The 20,298-nt window shown below is 54.6% G+C and overlaps 6 protein-coding genes across 6 annotated transcripts; 2 read left to right on the top strand and 4 right to left on the bottom strand.

Moving 5' to 3' along the window:
• Positions 1–2,565: 2,565 nt before the first annotated feature.
• Positions 2,566–3,359, top strand: BDZ83DRAFT_648701 (uncharacterized protein; the record flags this gene model as incomplete). The annotated part of the gene is given in 3 exon segments (XM_060510206.1): positions 2,566–2,642; positions 3,037–3,145; positions 3,159–3,359. 3 exon segments carry the CDS (start codon positions 2,566–2,568, stop codon positions 3,357–3,359), a joined length of 387 nt encoding a protein of 128 aa, XP_060368494.1.
• A 1,328-nt stretch (positions 3,360–4,687) lies between these two features.
• BDZ83DRAFT_570590 (electron transfer flavoprotein-ubiquinone oxidoreductase) lies at positions 4,688–6,840 on the bottom strand (the record flags this gene model as incomplete). The annotated part of the gene is made up of 3 exons (XM_060504321.1): positions 4,688–4,787; positions 4,856–6,431; positions 6,522–6,840. 3 exons carry the CDS (start codon positions 6,838–6,840, stop codon positions 4,688–4,690), a joined length of 1,995 nt encoding a protein of 664 aa, XP_060368493.1.
• Positions 6,841–7,770: 930 nt separating this feature from the next.
• Positions 7,771–10,566, bottom strand: BDZ83DRAFT_570463 (family 92 glycosyl hydrolase; the record flags this gene model as incomplete). Its single annotated transcript, XM_060504305.1, has 6 exons — positions 7,771–8,825; positions 8,878–9,994; positions 10,054–10,064; positions 10,120–10,224; positions 10,282–10,314; positions 10,365–10,566. The coding sequence occupies 6 exons, from the start codon at positions 10,564–10,566 to the stop codon at positions 7,771–7,773; spliced, it is 2,523 nt and encodes an 840-aa protein (XP_060368492.1).
• Positions 10,567–13,114: 2,548 nt separating this feature from the next.
• On the top strand, positions 13,115–15,261 carry BDZ83DRAFT_127737 (uncharacterized protein). Its single transcript, XM_060501194.1, has 4 exons — positions 13,115–13,822; positions 13,904–14,426; positions 14,510–14,835; positions 14,949–15,261. The coding sequence occupies exons 1-4, from the start codon at positions 13,224–13,226 to the stop codon at positions 15,034–15,036; spliced, it is 1,536 nt and encodes a 511-aa protein (XP_060368491.1). The 5' UTR covers positions 13,115–13,223; the 3' UTR covers positions 15,037–15,261.
• A 116-nt stretch (positions 15,262–15,377) lies between these two features.
• On the bottom strand, positions 15,378–18,996 carry BDZ83DRAFT_717043 (HECT-domain-containing protein; the record flags this gene model as incomplete). The annotated part of the gene is made up of 3 exons (XM_060511905.1): positions 15,378–17,745; positions 17,792–18,445; positions 18,500–18,996. 3 exons carry the CDS (start codon positions 18,994–18,996, stop codon positions 15,378–15,380), a joined length of 3,519 nt encoding a protein of 1,172 aa, XP_060368490.1.
• Positions 18,997–19,126: 130 nt separating this feature from the next.
• BDZ83DRAFT_127741 (uncharacterized protein) lies at positions 19,127–19,798 on the bottom strand. The gene has a single exon (XM_060501195.1). It carries the CDS (start codon positions 19,607–19,609, stop codon positions 19,232–19,234), a length of 378 nt encoding a protein of 125 aa, XP_060368489.1. The 5' UTR covers positions 19,610–19,798; the 3' UTR covers positions 19,127–19,231.
• Between the last annotated feature and the right edge of the window lie 500 nt (positions 19,799–20,298).

The following is a 20,298-nucleotide window of genomic DNA, read 5'->3' as shown; positions in this document are numbered from 1 at the left end:
CTTGTGATGCTGCGATGACGATGACGACGCGAAATCGTATCTCTGAGTCGTGATTGGAGGATTGGGGATGGATTGAGTGGGGGTGGAGAAGGAAAATTAGAAAGGCCGAACGTGAATGGATGACTACGCAAGGCCGTCGGTCGGAGCTTCCGCGCAAGAATTTCGAAACAAGCGGGTTGGAGGGAGGCCTGCCTCTTTATAATTTTGGCCATGGCCTACCTGAGCAGTCGCCTCAACGACACCCCCCTGCCACACAACCCAGGGGCCCCAGGCAGCCAGTGCGCCGTGGCGGTTGGTCCTGCTTGACATTGCTCGTGCTTAGCGGCCACGCTAAGGGCCTGCACCCAATCAGCATCTCGGAAAATCTTCATTTTATCTCCTTCTTGTCCCCATGTACCCCTGCCGTGACCACCCCAGCCCCTGAAGTATCGCAGCACCGCGTCCAAGGTCTCTCTACTTTGCATTGTGAAATCCATTGATTTTCACCCAAGTCGCTCTTCTTTTTTCTTTTTTTCTTTGCGACAATGCATTCTGGCCAGTGCTTACCTTCCCAGTTCCACGCCTTCCAGTCTTTCTTGATTGAATCATTTGCCTCTCCTTGCGTTGCTTTGCCTCTCACTTGCCTCTGGCGCGCCCTTCTCACAGCTGCCAAACCTGCCACTGACCAGCTCTTGGACGTCCCTTTACCACAGAGGCTGAGATGCCCTTCCTGATGGATCCCATGTCATCATCATCTGCCATCTTCTGCCATCTTCTGCCATCCTCTCTTTTTTTTGTCTTGTAATCTGTTGCCCCGGAGCCTGCTTTCTTGCCCTTCTATTTTATCTTTTTTCCTTTTCTTTTTTGGCCATCGTTGCCCCCCCTGCCAGCTGTGACTCGACTCGCTTACCTTCCTGGCCCATCCCTGATGGCCACACTTTTTCCAGTCGGTCCTCCCTCGTTCTTCCGTCGACGCAACCCGGCGTGATCATCCACTCCGATCGCAAGCTCTTTTTTCTTCCTCGCTTTCATTTCGGACCTGTGGACAAACTGCGACCTTGATCTACCGCTTCCCCAACCACGAACATAGCTTTCACACACCTGTCAGAATGCGACACTCTTTTCATCACTACTCGCCACGGCCTCACGACGCGACGGGTCAGCACTCAGCAGCAACAGCAAAAAGACTGACATGACGGCGAAACCAACCACATCTGACAGAAGAATGACGACGATTTCATTCGCTCCAACCATGGGCTCAAACAGAGGACTCGGAACGAATGGCGCGTCTTCATTTGCTCATACCACGCAGTACGGACTACGGATGCCGCACCGCTCTGCATCCCGCGACAGCTCAGCCCAAAACCCTCCCAAAATCCAGCCGGGTAATAGGCCGTGGGCCGTGTCAAGACCATCTGGACGCCAACCAAATGCAAAATCCCACTGGCGGCGCTACCTCGTACGGGTGCCGCTACCACAAACGCTACCCGTAACCCACGACCTGCCGACCCATTCCGACATTCCGCTCGCTTCTTCCTCCTTCCCAGTCACGCCAGTCTGCCAGACCCGTCCGTCTGTCTAGCCATAGTCAGAGTACTCCCCGTACGGATACCGATATGTCCCAGGCAAGCCCAGCAACATGAACCAGGCAGGCACCAACAGGCTCCTCAGCGCCGCGTCAGTCATTCTCTTTGGCAGCTGCAGCACACCCACCACGACTCCAGGAGATCCAGAGTGGCAGAGCCCAACCACTGGGGGGTGTTGGCCTGGATTGACACCGACTGGGCCCCCCTTCCTTCCTCACCCCTTTCTGACTTGCCCCCCCTCCCCTCCCCCCTTTTTATGATTTTTTCCAATCCTCTCGTCCCAGCAACCCAAGGGTTTTCTCTCCTTCTTCCAACCCTCTTCACTCAGTCTCCAACCACACGCTAGCGCTCTGAAACGCTGAGCCTGCCCCCTACTTTGATGGCCTCACTGACGATCACCTCCGACACGAGCTCTGTCAGTGCAAAGCGGCGGCAGCGGCAAGAACAGCAACAGGAGTGAACGGCCTCGCCGTCAAACCTGTCAGAAGGGTCACCAGATCACGTTGTTGGCATGTCGCCCGGACGCGAGGACACGACACACAAACGCGGGGACCGAACAACAAGGAACAAAAGGGACCGTCATGACCACCAGGCAGGAACGCGAAAACGGCAGCTATTTTTCATGGCGCCTGCACTGCTTTCGGGCATTCGCGGCCTGTTGGCAGGAATTTATGGGCCGTGGCAGCAAACAGACGGCTTGCGAAGTGTGAGTCATTGACTTCAGACCGGCGGCTCCAATCGGCCAGTGGTCAGCCATTGGCAAGGAGGGAGACGGGAGACGGGAGACTGGGGAAAAGCATTGAGAAAAAGGGCTGGGTCTGCCAGTCTGATCAATGGTGCGTGTTTGTCGCTCGCTCGCCTCCCACTCCTCCCACCAGGCCCCCAGGCCCCCAGGCCCCCGCAACAGGACTGGCGCGTAAAGGTACTGGGTACGCGAGCCTTGCCACGCCGCGGCCCACCACTGGGGACTCTATCTCTATGGAACCCGAACTTTCGCCCGATGGAAAACTCTGTCTACACCCAGCCAAGATGGTCCTTTGGCGGCTTGCCTTTCCCCCCAAGAGACATGAACATCGTGTAAGTTCGCTCAACAACCGCCAGCACCTCTTCAACTCGACCTTTTGTGTCCGCTTGACGTCGCCCTAGCCCAAGCATGGCTGGGCGTTGCTTCGCCATGGATGCAGAGAAAGGGCGCTTGCAGCAATAATACAGATGCAAATTTTATTGCAATCTTACAACAAGGTATCGGGTACCAGGGCTCTCGCGAGACTGGGGCAATGGTCCGTGCACTCGGAAGTACCTCTGGATCCATCCCCAAGTCGAGGTACTTTGTCCACGTCTTCGGCTTTGCCCTCGCGACTCATGCATGTGTGAGCCCCATTGCTCCAAAACCTCAGGCCAAGTTTTTTCCTTTTTCTTTCACACCCCGACCTCGTGCTTACAGCTGCTGCTTGCTGGCGCTGCTTGCCAGGTGCTTGCTTTTCTATACGGTTTTAAGGCCGCATCTCGGCCTTGCGGGCCCTGCCAAAGCTCCATCGGTGCTGCGACTCATGCAACTTCAAACATCAAACTCATACTATGTAAGTCCGACAGCCTCGTTGGAACATGGAGGTGGCTTACCCTCACCCTCACCCTCGAACTTGGCACCACCACTCCCTGAGACTCTGTCACGCTGTATCACTATCCGCACCTACTTCGTATCCTATTTCTGCCTCCATCGCGACGCCCAAGGTTTGGCTGCCCATCGCACTGCAAATTCTCCTCGCTTTGGGCAGCGGCAGCGGTAGCAACTGACCTAGAGTTCCCAACTAAACGTAAGAAACCAAACAACCCCCAAAGAAGCTACACGACTCAATCAACTGGCACGCAAAGCACGCCATCAGACCGAGATCAAAATAAAGATTCAAAATAACGCTTGTCCAACTTGAAAGGACATACTCCAGCCACTGAGACGGGCACTGAGCCCGCATTCTCGAGATCTTGCAATGTGTCCCGTAGACAAGTCTTGGGCTCCCCTCCTCCCCGTTCCAGCCTCGCCCAACGCATGGAGTTCATGAACCACAAGTGTCTCGCAAGTTCGCATCACACCCTTGGTTGTCTCCGATGTCGTTCCCTTCCACCCCCTTCCCACCTCCCCCCCCCCATTCCCGCATTCCGCCCGAGTCGGGGTCTACCTCCGATCGGGTACCACTACGCACAGTCGCAACTTGAGCACGACCTGGAAGAAATGTTATTTTCCTGCAGGGACTCTCTCTCTCTCTCTCTCTCGCGCGCGATGTGAGTGTCGACTTGATTCAGCAATGGCCCATCCCTCCACCTTTCCGCTCTTCACGTATGGGTACGCAAGTACATATTATCTTCATCCATACCATACCATCCATCATCAATCACGAGCCGACGGGAACGACGTCGCGACAGTCGGGACCCCTTGCCTTTATCGCGCCCCTTTGTCTTTCCAGAACTTCTCTCCGTCAATGCAGGCAAGGACGTGTTGGGCATTCGTCTGATATGCCACACACTCGGCACGCGCGCACACACACGCTCCAAGTCGGGGCTAGCTTGCCAGCCCAGACGGGAACACTCGCGTGTCGTCATTCAATACAAACTGAACTTGGTGAAGTAAGGGTACCGTTGCAATCCTTCTTTACCGATGCGGACCGATAAGGATATCCGTACTGCGTAGTCAATTGCTGTTGCTGTTGCTGCTGCTAATGCTGGTGGTTTGGATTGCTAGACGGTCTTTGCGAAATCACATGGCAAACCTCCAAATTTTCTTTGTCATGATATTTTGCCTTGTACTCATAGTGGACCGGATATTCCGACTGCAAATACAGCATGCTCCCTATACCAGTAACACAACACCCCATTGACACCGGTATTGTATTCGGGAAGAGGCTTCTATACGTTCAAAGCCCATACTCTCAGCCACCCCTTGCATATCTCGTATCTCCTCCGCTGTCTTGAGTACTATCGTATGAATAGATCCCTGCTCGACCGGTAGATAGTCCTTGGTTGATCTGATAAAAAAAGATATGACGGTCTTTGACCACACAGATGACAGCCTTTTTTGTCCGGTAGTAGATACTCCCAACCATGATGCTGACGGATATACAAAAATCGTCTCATGACATGTAGTACTTGGGACCCTCGCCGCCCTGCGGGACCTGCCAATTAATATCCTGGTTCGGCGCCTTGATGTCGCACGTCTTGCAGTGGATGCAGCTGTAGACAATAGAGTCAGTCAAACGTCCTTTCGTGGTAGCAGAGCAATAAAGGGGAGGAAAACGTACTTTTGCGCGTTAATCTGGAACCGCACCCCAAGCTCCTTGGTCTCGTCCTCAACATACTCATACACGCCAGCCGGACAGAACCGGTTCTCGACGCCCTTGAACTTGGGCCACGTCTCCCGCGTGTGCTTCTCCCAGTCCTTGACCTGCAGGTGCACCGGCTGGTCCTCCTCGTGGTTCGTGCCCGTGCGGCTGACGCTCGTGAGGATGTCGAACGAGATCTTGCCGTCCGGCTTGGCGTACTCAATCTTGGGGAACTTGTCCGCGCTGCCCGTCGCCGCGTGGTCCGGCGTCTTGTGCTTCAGCGTCCAGGGGACGCGACCTTTCAGGACGTACGCCTCGAGGCCGGAGTAGGCGATGCCTCCGTACAGGCCCAGCGGGGTGTGGAATGAGGGGCGGAAGTTGCGGACTTCTTTGAGTTCTTTCCAGATGGAGGATTCACGAAGCTTGTCTTCGTAGTCGTACAAGAAGACGGTGTCGCGCGGCTTCTCCTCGGCGTCCTCTCCCTCCCCCTCCTCCGCTACCGCGCTGCTGCTGGACGACGAGGAGAGTGCGTTAAAGGCGGCCTCGGCGGCGAGCATGCCCGACTTCATGGCATTGTGCGTACCCTTGATCTTGGGCAGGTTCACGAATCCAGCCGAGTCGCCAATCAGCGCGCCGCCGGGGAACGCGCATTTGGGGATCGACTGGAACCCGCCCTCAATCAGCGCACGCGCGCCGTACGTGAGGCACTTGCCGCCCTCGAGGACCTCCTTGTACATGGGGTGGTGCTTCATCTTCTGGAACTCGCCGTAGGGCGAGACCCAGGGGTTCTCGTAGTCGAGCGCGACGACGAGGCCGATGCTGACCAGGTTATCCCCAAAATGGTACATCCAGCCGCCGCCGTACAGGTCCTTGGACAGCGGGTAGCCCATGGAGTGCGTGATGGACCCCTTTTGGAACTTTTCCGGCTGCACCTCCCACACCTCCTTGATTCCCAGCGCGTACGTCTGGTGCTGGCTGTCGCGGCGCAGGTCAAACTTCTTAATGATCTGCTTGCTCAGGCTGCCGTGGCACCCCTCGGCGAAGAGCGTGCAGCGCGCGTGGAACTCCATGCCGCGCTCAAAGGCGTCCTTTGGCTTCCCGTCGCGGCCGATACCGAGATCGTTTGTCGCGACGCCCTTAACGCTGCCGTCAACCTCGTTGTAGAGCACCTCCGACGCGGCGAACCCGGGGTACACCTCAACGCCGAGCTCCTCGGCGCGGTCGCCCAGCCACTTTGTAAACTGGTTGAGCGAGACAATGTAGTTCCCGTCGTTGTGCATCTGCGGCGGGGTCGGGAGGGGGATCGAGGCCGACTTTGTGAGGAAGCGCATGCGGTCGCCGCCGGCGGGCGTGGCGTACTCGAAGCGGTCCGGGTTGTCCTCGGACAACCAGTCCGGGATGAGCTCGTCAATGGCCGTGGGCTGGATGACGGCGCCCGAGAGAATGTGGGCGCCCATCTCGCCGGCCTTTTCGAGTAGGAGGACGCGGAAGTCTTCGTTGCCGGCTTCGTTGGCGAGCTGCTTGAGTCGGATCGCGGCGCTGAGACCGGCGGGGCCTGGAGCGTTGAAGGCATTGTCAGCTCAATTGGGATCTAGACACACAAGATACATAGCACGAGGGCGTGGGGAGTAGACTGGTTCCGTACCGCCGCCTACAATGACAACATCGACCTCATCTGCTTCACGCTCAATCGTTGCCGGATCAAATTCGTCGTCCTCATTGCTTCGTCGTGTCCTACTCGTCGTGAAAGTGCGTGCGCCAAGAGGCCTGAAGATTGCGACGCCAGCAGAGCCCCGTGTAGAAGGTATCCTGCCAGTCGTGCTTCTTGACTGGGTTGTTGAGCTGGTGGTAGCCGTGGTGGCGAGTCCTGCTTGAGCGGGACGTGTAGCCCGGAATCGACACCTTGAGAGGTTGCGCGTGCTGCGCTGAAGACTCCTCGCGAGAGGTGACGCCGAGGTATTCATCTTGTCTACGGAAATATGTGCGCGAGCGTATGTGTATGCTGTACGTGATCGTGTCGTAGATTGGGATTGTCCCTTTCTAGTGAACCGGACTACCGCAAGGAACGTCCAGGTCGGCGTGAGCGTACCTAGGTTCGCTGCGTTCCCTCGTGCGCTTTGAGAGAGGGAAGCCGAGGGAAAGCTAGTGACGCGGGCGCAATTGGTGTTTCTCTCACTGGACCAAGTCACCTTGTGGTTCGTCAATTGGGCGGTGGTGCGGTTCAAAGTCTAGCAGCGAAACCTGGAGAAACAAGAAAAAAACGGCGGCGGATCCTTTTCAATGACACTGGGGGATCTTGACGAGCTTCGTTCCCTCCCCCGTCTCTAATACGTAATGCGAGGGGTGGTCAAAATGCTTGTACTTGCCGCCCACCAGCTCGGGCCCTGTGGTTTCCTGTGGGTGGTGATAGCCGAGAGAAACCGGTCGGTGGTGTTTGGACTCGGTCAGTACTTGGGCAACGCAGCCATCTGTAGCTCAACAGCCAGGTAGACTCTCGGTATCCTTGGATGCTCTTTTTACAGCTGAAAGGTACCTGCGTATCAATGGCCGGGAGAAGCCGAGTGACTCCAGGCAAGTCGAGTAACCGTCGGACGCTGCAAAGAGTTTAACGTCTGGGGCGCCGAGCTATAACCGTCCAATCACCGCCTGCAAATTTCAAATGTGAGCTGGGTCCCTCCGATGTCGTTTCGGCTGCAGGGGGAGCTGATGCCGTCGGCGTAGTCTTCATTTTGGCCGAAGACAGAATGAGGTGTTACTGAGAAATTGGGAACAAGACATTTGTGGGCGCATTTACTCTGTGCAATTCTATATAATTACTGGGGGTAGTCATGCCATGTTTTACATGACGCTATTGACGCTGTTACTCTTTTTATACACCTTCAAGCGCTACCTTTTCAACCTTGGGTTCGAGTTGGCGCTATGGTCTTTGGTGTCGCTGCATAGCTGGGAGGCACATCTTCCTCTCTGGTGCCCCAATCACTCTCCTTCGTGCCGACGGTCAGCTCCAACACACCGCCATGGTAGAAGAACTCGTGGTTTATCCAATTCTTCGTGTACGGTTTTCCGTTCAGAGTGGCGCTCTGAATGTAGATACCCTCGGCAAGTTCTTTGTCATCCTTTGCGACCTTTCGGATAACAGCGGGCTTAGGACCCCGGCTCTTAAGCCGCACCTCGGGGAAGAATGGCGGGATGACGAGGTACACGTCCTGCCCCGCGACGGGGAAGAACCCCATCATGGCAAGCGCACTGAAAGCACCCATTGCACAGTCATCATTGCCAGGGATGCCGTTGATCGTGGCGTTGAACTGCGAAGGAATGTAGCTTCGTGTTGTGCGCGAGCTGAGGCCGGGTCTACCCGCATAATGGAATTGGAACACCGTAAGGAACGCCTGTTCGTTGCCCATGTAGACAATGTTGCCGCTGTGGTAGTATTCGAGCCTGTCGACAAACGCATCCCGACCTCCCATCAGCTTGATCAAAGTTGCCATGTCTTGCGGTGCGAAGAACGAGTACAGCCAGGGTGAGCCCTCGTATGTCGCCTGGGCAGTGTCGAAGTAGCAGAGATGCTGTTCGGTATTGGGTGAGCAGACACGCGTGTTCTGGTACGTAAACGAGCCATTCATCAACTTCGGCATCAGGAATCCTGTGTACTTCGTCCTCTCGATCTCCTTCTTGTCCTTGTCTTGGATAATGTCCTCTTGGGCCGGATTCCAAAGGTTCTGCCAGTTTGCGCTGCGCTGCATGTACTTCTCAAAATCTTGCTTGTGGCCGAGTCCCTGGGCCATCTCGGCGATGCAAAAATCGTCGTAGGCGTACTCGACGGTCCGAGAGATAGACCTGCTGTGTGGACCGGTCGATACTTTGTCCATATGGTCCTGTGCGATATATCCCAAGCCAAACCAGCTTTGCAGATTACCGCGGCCTTCGACGCCATAGTGCTGCGGTGCCACTGAAGAACTCATGTTAAAGGCTGCTTCGTTGTAGGAATCCCAATCACATACCTTCGGCATCAGAGACCACGGCCTCGTATGCGGTCTTCCAATCAACCCCGTTGGTCATGTTCTTCAAGTATGCATCTGCGATCACGATGTCCGCGTTCGAGCCTCCTTGGCTAAACCCCTTGCAAAAGGACATTCTGCAGTCTGGAAGTTTTCCAACAAATCTGAAGATATCTAGCAGTGTTCGTACCATCTGCGTCTGAGCTTCTGGGTCTATGATGGTTAGGAGTGGATGCTGCGCTCGGAACGAATCCCAGATGCAGTAGAACGAGTCAAAGTACGGTTCGGACGATTCCCATAACGGGTTCTCGCCAGTATAGTTCTGCGGTGACAGCAGGCTTCGGTACAGACCCGACCAGAATACGGTCTTCATGTCTTCACTGACGCCTTCCGTGCTGACATCCACCGTTGAGAGCTTTTCAGCCCAAGTTGATTCCGCAGCACGCACAGTGCCGTCAAAGTCGAATTTGGGGATATCCCTCTCGGCATTCTCGCAGGCTTTGTTGACAGAGATAAAAGACAGGCCGACTCTGGCAAGGATCTGGTTGTTCGTGGGACGCTCAAACTGTAGCCATGCGCCAGCGGCACCGGTAGGGTTGTGAATGCCACGCGTGAACTCGGCTAGATATTTGTCTGTCACGCGCGGGTTGTCCCCCTCGAAAACGCCGGATTTTCGAATAGGAGCGCCCTGGAAATCGGCGCAGAAGAATGCCCTATAGCTGCCCTGACCGAAAGAGGGTCTGAAGGTGCCGTCGCCAACGACACGGCCAGACTCGTACACTTGAATGCCTCCGCTCGATCTGCTCTGGGCAATGTCCGTGAGGTCAATGAGGATCAACGGACTACTCACGACTTCAACCACGTTGAGGTCCGCTGCGTTTTCGTAAGATACGGTGTCGTTTGGTGAGAAGTTGAAGCGGAAGAGAGTTGTCCGTTCCCCTGCCGTCATCTCGGCGCCAACATTGTTGGAAATATTGACCGCAAAGTAGCCTGGACGGGCCACGACAGAGTCATTTACACGCCAGAGGCTTCGTGATTCTGTTGTGAAGTTGCAGGCCATGTAATCATCATTCGGGCACCCTGGATGAGGGAACAGAGGGAAATTGCCTAGAGAAGGTGACTGTTCGAAACGTAAGTAAGACAGCATAGAGCTGGACCGGTGAAATGAGTGATTCTTACACCTCCGGTTCCTGTTCAAGGGTCATCAGCATGGTGATTAGATGAGCAGATTTTGCGATGGCTTACCAGAGTCATGTAAATGAGAGAAGCCGGTAATTTTGGAGTTGTCAGATACCCAGCCAGCCGCATTCTCGGCTCTAGAGTCCGTGTCTGCACAGGCTTTGGCCATTCCTAATGAAAAGGTCAGAGAAAGATATGGGTCGCGACTAAAGGTGCTGTATCACTTACCATATGGTAGCGATGCGCCAGGAAACACATGACCTGAGGTTTAGTCAGATATATACCAGAGCACATTGGACAACCTGACCGACCTCCGTTGGTAGTTCCGATTAATGGATCGACATATCTCAGTACGGCTCGCTGTGCTCTGAAATCGGACTTGGTGCTGATTAGGTTGATGAAGCCTCGTGTTCCCGAGAGAGGCCACCATAGGACTAGACAGATGACAACAGTAGCAAATACCGCCAGTCGAACAGGTCGGGAAAGACCGATGGCTGGGACGAGGAGGGCCATCTTAGACTGAGGTCAAAGGTCGCCGCCCGAGTAATGACCAGTAGCCACCAGATGCCCTCAAATCCAGAGTTGAAATAGCTGAACAGAACTTCTGCCCATCAGAATGCCTCCAGGGCCGGACGAAGACTAGCTCGCCGAAGTGATTGATCTGCTTATGCGGTCATGGGGATGTGATCTCGACAAAAACCTGGCGATGAGTTAGTGCATGTCTGTGAGGACTGCCCGGATCACACCACACCGAAAGGATTGTAATTGTTGATAAAAGTGGTGGAGGTTGAAAGTTGATGGCGAAGAAGTCAGAGCTGCAAACTTAGTGGAGAGGGCTCCCAAAGGTAGACTAAGGGGATAATTGAGTGTCTCTGGTTTGGCCTGACGTAGGTACGGATAGCTAGTTGGAGCTTGGTAGGGGTGGATAGCATTCCTTGGTGTGCGTGCAACTCGGTTCGGAAAGCGACGACCGACGAAATGGACAACAATTTCAACTTCAGCTGAAGTCAGAAGTCAGGCAAGTCTCGGCAGCTCGTGCTTTCGCTCCGTCCCTTTGGTTCAAAGCGGATTCATGCAGCAAGTGCGAACGATAATGATGAGATTCCAACGGTTAGGTTCGAAGCTTCAAGGCACATGCCGCGGAAGGGGTAACAGGACACATGTTGCGAGAGATGTGGGCAGGCAGTCCTTGTTTAAGAAGCCCTCCAAGTCGTACTATAGTCTGTAGCAATTCGCCCCGACGGGATGGATGGATGGGGACAAACAAGGGTTCTATTTTTTTTCTTCCCCTACAAATACCGTGTTACTCCATGTCTCTACGCCTCCTGAAGTGTCTCGCTCTGGAGCCACCAGCCCAAAACGGTAACCTTGTCGACGCCATACGCAGTAGAGCAGCTGGGCCACCAATTGACATGATGGATCATATGCAGCTGGCCGGCCCTTTTCCGAGATGGCGATACCTACGGAGTACTACCTAGGGATACAAGCTTGGCGCCCATTTGGACAGCGGAATCTCTGCTCCAAAGTCCAAGTACGGCTAGGGCTGAGGGGGAAATAGGCCATGGAGGTGTTGAAATCTGGCCCGAATAGCGTACCATGTCGTGTCTGCAGGATGAAGCGACGCCAAATCAAGCAGGTCTGACGGGCTGACGGGCCAAGGTAGTGCAGCTGCAGAGCCTGAAGAGTGATGGTGGCCGCATTGCAGTAACCTTGCTCCGAGGTGCTTGAATTACCAACCCGGTCGTCACAAATAAGGTTAAATGTTAGTGCAATTTGTGCCGAGTCGCCGAGTCAGCCGTCCATAAGCCATTTTTCACAGAAACGCCGCCAGAAATACTTCCCATAGTGTACAACACTCTGTGACTCCGTCTCCAAGACAAAGAGCCACGTGCTCCGAGTTGGCCCCTTCCACAACGCACCGTTTCTTTTGATCATCATCTTCTTCCTCTACTCTCTTCATTGGCATGCCTTCATTCTCACACTGACGCTTCGTGGTCCAAGACGTATCAGTCCGAGATTCTGTAACGGTCAGGTCCGTTATCGCGCCAAGTCTCTCGGTTTGCTAGCCTTGTCACATATCCTGCGACTACCTCAGAAGTCGAGCATAGATCATCCCGACTTGGCTCTGGTTTCCAATGGAAAGTCCAAGCGGACTCTCTCCGCGCTCAGCTCCACCACGAGCACATTCTGATGGTAGCTCGGTACTACGACCCCAGATACATCAACAGAAAGCTTCTGGAACACGTCTTCGGAGCGACTTTTGCTCGAACAATCCGGTCCGACAGCGCAGTGGACCTACCTCCTCCACCCATCCATCCCATTCAATGCATACTGCGTCTTCCTTCATCGGAGGATACCTGCTCACCACCACCACAATGCACGGCGCCGAGTGGCTGCCGTTGGGCTAACGTTACCGCTTCGTAGCTGGAGATCCAGCTGCTGCATGAAGGCGGAGAACCCTGCTCCTCCATCCTGCCATCCTGGCTCCAACTGCCTCGATTCATTCTTGACCTCTCCCACCGGCTATTCTGGAAGCTTGAGTCGGGGACAACCCTTGTCTGTCAAGAAGCGTTAGGGTCCCATCAGCGTTTGAGAGCCAGCCCATACGGACTATGCCTATCTATTCCCGCTGCTCTCTTGAAGCTCGTTGGCGCATTCAAAACGCAACTCATGGCCTGAGCTTCGTCGACAGTCTGGGCTGCCCGATGCTAAAACGTCGTGGGAGCCCGTGGACTCTCTTCCACAAACTTGCGCGTTGGGTTTATTCTTCAACCTACCCACTTCACCCGGAATATCTTCTTCGTCCTGGTCTTTTTCCCCTTCTCGTCCCCCACTTTGGCGTACTGGCAGACTTGCGGTGGGCACACTAACAAGCAAAACGACATCATTTCCTCCTGCAATACGACAACGTTCTCTTATTAGTCTCCATATACAACGTTTCCTCCCCCGCATCTTGATCACTTCCCCCGCTCATCATCCAAGGTCACGCGAACTAAAGTCCATCCTTGGGATCAGAGGAACATGAGGACCCGGACAGGCACTTGACCAACCCCTCTCCGGCTGTTTTTTTTTATTTTTATAATGATGCCCTGTCCGCCGAGGGCCAGGTATCGCGACGTCCGGCGGTCGTGACCGCAACCTCGTTGGAAAAACACCTTTCCATAGTCATCATGGCCCTCTTATACGGCCTCGCCTTCGCCGGCCTGGCGGCAGCTAATCTCAGACCCGACTGTCCTCACTTCACCGACTACGCGGCAACGCTTCACGAACCCTTCTCAGAAGGCGTCCATAAGCTCGCCTACCAGCGTCCCCCGCCAGAATGCCGCACGGCCAGTTATCCCGAGGTCGAGAAGACCATCACCGAGATGAAGGCTCTCGTGAAAGATCCGGACCTCTATCGTCTCTTTGAGAACACATTCCCGAATACTCTTGACACTACCGTCGCTTGGACCGGTGCTGCCGAAGACAACGCAGACGAGGAGCTCAGCTTCATCATCACGGGTGACATCAACGCGGAATGGCTCCGGGATAGCAGTAACCAGCTGCAGAGCTACCGCTCTCTACTTACACGCAACTCCTCGGCAGGTTCTCTCGCGGCTCTGTACCGCGGCGCAATCAACCTCCAAGCTCGCTACGTCCGCTTCGCGCCTCACTGCAATGCCTTCCAACCGCCAGAGGAATCCGAAATAGCTCCAGCAGACAACGAGGCCGGCGGCGCGTCAGACCACATCTACCCACAGTACCCGACTTACTCCTTCTTCGAATGCAAGTACGTAGATCCCCCCCTCCACCTCCTCTGTCTTGTTCCTCAGACCCTCGAGACTCCGTCCAACTAACACGGCACATCAAGATACGAGCTAGACTCCCTCGCCGCCTTCCTCCAGCTCTCCCACGACTACCACGCTGCCACAGCCGACAAGGACTTCTTCGCCCGCTTCAACTGGTCAAAAGCCGTCGCCGTCCTCCTCAACACCACAGACGCCCTCCGCACAGGAACCTACGCCGCAGACGGCACCCTCAACCCCTCCCCGGCCCTCTTTGAGCGCCGCGCCGTCTCCGCCTCCGAGACCTTGTCGAACAGCGGCAACGGCGCCCCGACCCAGGCCGGCACGGGAATGGTCCGTAGCTTCTTCCGCCCCAGCGACGACAGCTGCATCTACCAGCTCTTCGTCCCGGCCAACATGATGTTCGCGCGCTACCTCGACTCGTGCGCCGAGATCATGGACGGCATCGACGCCAGCCTCGCCGAGCGCATGAGGGAGTCGGCTAAAGTCGTTCGCGAGGGCATCGAGGCGCACGGAAAGACGACGCACCCGAAGTTTGGCGAGATTTACTCGTACGAAGTCGACGGCTTCGGTAGCTACAACATTATGGTCAGTCCCTCCCCTTCTTCCCAGCCTCACTAACACCCCTTTCCGTCCATCCGCCTCCTTGTCATCTAACCCATAAATCCCAGGACGACGCCAACATCCCCTCCCTCCTCTCCGCCCCTCACTACGGCTACCTCTCCGCCTCGGACCCAATCTATCAAAATACCCGCCGCTTCGTCCTCTCCACCTCGAACCCCTACCAGATGCGCGGTCCCGTCCTCAACGCCACCGGCGGCCCCCACATCGGCCCCGGCAACGCCTGGCCCATGGCCCTCATCGCCCAGCTCATGACCTCGGACGACGACGACGAGATTGCCGGCGGTCTGCGCCAGCTCGTCGCCTCCACGGATCGTCTCGGCCTCATCCACGAGTCTGTGAATAGCCACGACGCTTCCAAGTGGACTCGATCTTGGTACGTCTTGTTTTTTTTTTTTTTGCAGGAGTCGTAGTACATGCTGCACTTGCACTCCCTTCCCCCTGATATTGATATTTGACTGGTAATTATTTGCTAACGGGTATCCGCAGGTTCGCGTGGGCCAATGGTCTCTTTGGACAGATGATGCTGGATCTGAGAGAGAGAAAGCCGCATCTGCTTGAGAGGAGTTATCAGTAATGCGGTCGACATGCTGCTGCATGTGTCATATAGTACCGATGATGTTCTATACATGTTGTTTGGGGGAACGACCGCTGGCAATGTTGCCCCTACATAGCAAGGCCGCTAGATATACGAACACATTCTAGCTAGTATAGTAGATATGCAAAGAGAGTGATCATCAAGGGTTGACATCGCATCCATAGACCAAAGACTCTACGCTTCGGTCACAACTCTACGTATCTTTTCGCAGAGCATTGGAATAATACATTTGCATTTTCGAACACTAGCGATCTGCTCTATCTTGACTTCATAACGTCATGAATGCCCGCCCAGCCACACTCTTAAAGGCAACCGCTCGCTCAGCTGAGATCGAAGCCAGCTCCCGAAGAAACCGCATAGAGCAGCTTCTGTCTGAGAGTCTCTTGGTCCTTGTAGCGCGGCAGCTTCAATAAGTTGACACACGTGCTGGTACTGGGCAGTCTCTCCTGATCCTCTCCTCCATCCCTGATACTGAACCGCGGGCTCAGCTGTGAGAAGCCTAGCAATGGTGCGCGGGGCGTACTCGTAACGTACTTGAGCACGTCTCGCCGTTCCCGGTCGGAGAAATTGGCCATGACTTTCCAGAACAGCTGTACCGTGGGGTGCTCCAGTCCGTCGTCTCCAATCTCGTACAAGCCTGAGTAGACCGTGTTCTGACGCAGATCTTCAATATCGATTTCGGAGCTGTCGCCTCCCACGAGACGCTGCAACTCGTTTTGGTTGAACATTGAAAGCCACGCAGGGGCAATGATTGAGCGAAGACCTCGAAGGAAGGCGGCCGTTTGCTGTGCAGGTTGGGCAACGAGGCGGTGACGGGCAACGTAGGAAATGTAGAGGAGGCGGTTATCGTTGGTAACGGTAACATTCTCACCATTTGGGATCAGATTCCGCGTGACAGTGCGAACAGGTTCCCCTGGCAAAGACACCTGATCATTAAGCGTGAAGTCCAATGCCCAATCCGCAACATTCCCGTTGTGGTTCTTGAGGCGTAACATGCCCTGGTACAACTCCTCATCGAGGTCCCTTAGGTCGTTCACATTGCCCCGGTAGCTGTTCTCTCCAGTCTGGCCCGAGATCCATTTCAAGAGAAAGAAGCCAGCAAATGCAATGTCGACCAGAATTCCTTCGTACATGCACTTGCCTACAATCCGGCCGAGAAACTCGAACTGGCGGAGTAGGCTCTGAACTTGGTCTTGCCATTCGGCTGAGCGTTCTGGAACTCCAGCTCGTTTCAACACCTGCCTGAGCTCGTCCATTGCAGTCGGGTTGGGGTATAAGAGCCCCTTGCTGTTGGCCGTGAAAAGCGAAATGCCATCCCTTGGCCCGAACGCTTCTGTCGTGACGCTTGTGAGGAACTCTTTCGTAACTCCGCCACCATCAATGCCAGCTTCGACCGTATCGAATTGGTCGACAAATTGGATCTGTATAGGTTCTTTGAGGCCTTCTCCAAGCTCATAGAATTGCTCAAAGGCATCCTTAAACACCTGGCCTCGTCTGATTTTGCCATGATGTCGCCCAGCTGGACTGCGTCCGGGGGAACGCAGAGGATTGTGCAGCATCGTCATTCTCCACTGATCAGCATCCATGCCCTCCCTCCGCTTGTGTTTGTCAAGATAGACGAATTGGCGGAAAATCTGGACACGGGTATCGAATGGAATGACAAATGGCATGTGTCTCAGTATCTCCAGCTTCGGCCCGATCACGGCGAGTAGACGATCCCTCTGTGCTTTGCGTTGTTGAGCCCGGAGCTTCTCGATTTGCGCATGTCGTGATACTCGCTGTCCGGCCACGGTGTGAATAATGCCGCTGTGCAGCCCTCCCAGGTTCGCATCTTCATCAACCTCGCCGTCTTCGTCGTCACTAGAGTCGGAGACTTCGTTCTGTCGTTCTTGTTCAGCGACAACAGCACTGACAAACCCCTCCATATCAAATTTCGATGTCATGAGCCAGTGGTCCCGGGGCAAAAATGGCCGTCGGGAATCTCGTTCGTACAAAAGTCGCAATGCCGTGGTCACGATACTACGCAGGCTACCGAGGTCAAGTCTAGTGTCGGCCGCGTTGGCTCTTGAATCTTGACTTCGGGCCTCCTTCGAAGTTTTAGCGGTACTGCTACCGCTTCCAAAGTACGACTCAAGTTGCGTCATCGAGATCGGCTCGGAATGTTGGATGCCTTGTAGAATGTCCGCAGCGTTGTAATGTAGCGTGAAAGCTAGGTGCTTCAGTACAATGGTCAAGTTCTTCACCTCGTTGAGAGAAAGTCCGCATGCTCGCAGACGAGACGTTGGCCCCTCGGTTTTGATTATATCAGGGAAGATACCACTGAAGAAGTCTTCGTCGTCGCTCAAACGTAGAATAAAGATGTAGAGCTCGAGGAAAAGAAGGACTAGTCTCCATTCTTGCTCATGTGAGTCACTCGACTTTGACGACTTTGACAAGTAGTCTCGCAGCAGGGCTTGTACCGATGCCGAGTTCTGCAAAATCTGCTTGTAAATGGTGGTCTGGCTCATAGCCTGCCAAAGGAACTGGATTGTCGGCAAACTTCCCAAACCCGTGCTAACATCTCCTAGGAAGAGGCGCATACGGATATCGTCGCCCTGACTTGGGAAACAACGGAGAAGAGTGAGGATGTACCCAGACAGCAAGCTTGCGCTTTGGAACTCGTGACTCGAGGATTGAGAACCAAAATTACTGGGAAATGTGAGCGAGCTTCCGGGTAGGAAAGGGATTCACTTACGTAGTGAGCTCAGCCAAGAGCGCTGATATTCCATCTCGGTTGACCAGAGATGTGAGCTGATTGGTGATGTATGCAGGCAAAGGGCGGATCAACGACTCATCAGGGTTGCTAGAATCCACATTCGTCGAGGCCGGATCGGCTGCTCGAACAGATAGCCTCAAGCTGATTTCTGTGGACAAGCTCGAAAGTTGTATATGCAATGCGTCTAGGTGCTTAAGCCCCTGATTCTTCGGTCCAGCCCTTTGGTATAAGCCAACAAAATGTGCAAGAAGCCAAAGTTGGGCTTCCCGTTCAACACCGCGTATCCGTCCGTCGCTATAGAGTCTTTTGATGGCTGAGGCGAGTCGATCGGATTCGAGGTTTTCAGATATCACTTTCGAGTGCTCCTCGACAAGATACAGGTCATGACGAGTTAAGAAGAACAGCGCAAATGCCTCGTAAGCGGCCACCAGATACTCGTCAGCGGATGCAGCTTGGAGCGGCACGAGGAGAGCTTTCGAAGTCGCCTCCAAAGCTGCCGTTTCCATCTCCGGTACTCCACATACTTCTGTCAGAGCTGTATAGTACTGTCGGAATGATTTAGAAAGCGCATCGGGGGCAACGCTTATGATGTGCGTTAGGAGGCTGAGAAAGAGTCGGGTCTCGTTGCTTTTACTACTAGAGGCAGCGTTAGTCGACATCGAGCGTTGTCCAGATAGTGAAACCAACGATTTCTTTGTTTGTTCGCCTAGAGCATCCACGAGTATCCGAACAAGACGTGCCAGCCTGGTTGCAGGAAGGTGGCTAGGGGCAAGGCACTCGAGGTTGGTCGTGTTTAGTTCTCTCGCAAAGAGCACCAAACGTTCAACGTCGTCGGGTCGGGTCTGGAAGGTTGTCAACAGCAGTGGCAACGCCGTCGCTAGTCTCTGCTGTGTACCAAGGTCCGAGGTGCTCGAGTACAGGCTATCAAAGGCGTTCCGGCGAGAGTCTCGAAGCCGCCTCCTAACCCTGTGGCCCCTCCATGTTTTCTGGATCTTTTCGGAGGCTTTCAGCCTGTCTCGGTCCTGCTGTCTCTGTGCGCGATCGGCTTGGGCGTTGGAAACGGTCTTAGAGGCTCCTGAGCCTGCGGCAGGCGTCCATGATGTTGCGGCAAAGGGATTGAGGTTCTGGCCACTGAGGTTCACATTCCGGGGGCGTCGGGAGTTGCCCGTGAAGGTGGGAAACATGTTTCCTCGGAGAAACGATGCCTAGTGAAAGAAGTGAAAATGGTAAGGTTGTACCATGTCAAGAAGAGATTCGCAGAACCAGCAAGGTGCAAGTAGCTGCGAGGGTGGAGGGTGAGGAAGTCGCGAGCGCGGTTGACTTCCAGAAGCTTCAGCACGTTCGGACGGGGTCTATGTAATCGAATTGTCACTGGAGGGGGATTCACAGGCTTGGGCATCGGCTGTGGTGGGGTCTACCTTAGTGTAGTCTCTCGAGGTGCCTGGCTTGGTGAGGTAAGCTGGAGCTGGTCCCAGCGTCAGGTTGTGGAAGGTTCCGATGTGACGCGAGCAGGCACGAGCTTTCTGGCTTGCGTGGTGGGCCCTGGGACCTGGGGATAGCAAGGTCAGGTACGTACCTTACCTTGGATAAGAGAATGGGGGCGGTTGAGTCCAAGCGTCGCCCCCTTGCACCCTGGCATCCGGGGAGGAGCACACAAACCGACGTTGACCTAATTGCTGCTGGTTGGCCATAATCATGGTGGGCATTTCTGATGACATCGTTAGAGATGGATGGACCTGGCGATGAAGGGTCACAACAAAAGAAAAGACAGGTGGTAAAACTCAGTAGCATCAACATACGGCTGTCGCAGAAACTGGAAGTCTATCATGACCGTGTTATGCTTTCAAGACACGGCTGACTCGGATTTCCGTCTCTTTACTCGCGCAAATGTCGGTGAGGATGCCAGCCCAGGTGAACCCGTATAAGGAAGGTACCCTGATGTAGAAAAGCTGAAGAGTCGTGCGAAAAGCATCCGAGTTGTTCCTTTCTTAGGGAAAATTACGCGATGTGGTAGTAGACTTTTGTCAAATCATGATAATTGCAACGGACTCTGCGCGCATGAATACCTCTATACAAAACTACAAACTCGTTGCACGAGCATTCATCCGGGCTCTGATAATCGTCTGTTCTCTTGATAGGATACCAAGCATTGGCCGGGAGGAGATGGGCCGCGGTTAACAGACTCTGGGGCTATACGGGTACAGATTTGCAGAGGAAGCCCGCCGCGCGCATGTTGGTAATTCCACTCCAGCCTGAGAGCGAGGGGCTGAGTGCTTCAAGCGGTCTCGCGTGTCTTGGGCTTCAACGTTGTTATGGTGCTTCAGTTTCGGGCCCTCAGATTCGTGTCTAAGGCGGCAGCTAACGATTTGATGGAAGTGCCGGCTTTTTTCGTGGGCATTTGTGGCACGGACAAGCACCTTTAGGTACCGCGTTTCCAGCCAAGCTCTTGGTGTGAAATCGCCCTTACTTTTTTGGAAATGAGCAAT

Source organism: Colletotrichum acutatum, assembly GCF_030867785.1.
Source record: "Colletotrichum acutatum strain CBS 112980 chromosome Unknown BDZ83scaffold_17, whole genome shotgun sequence".
Lineage (NCBI taxonomy): Eukaryota > Fungi > Ascomycota > Sordariomycetes > Glomerellales > Glomerellaceae > Colletotrichum > Colletotrichum acutatum.
Note: the sequence above shows the minus strand (reverse complement) of the source record. Positions and strands in the feature narration are given on the sequence as shown.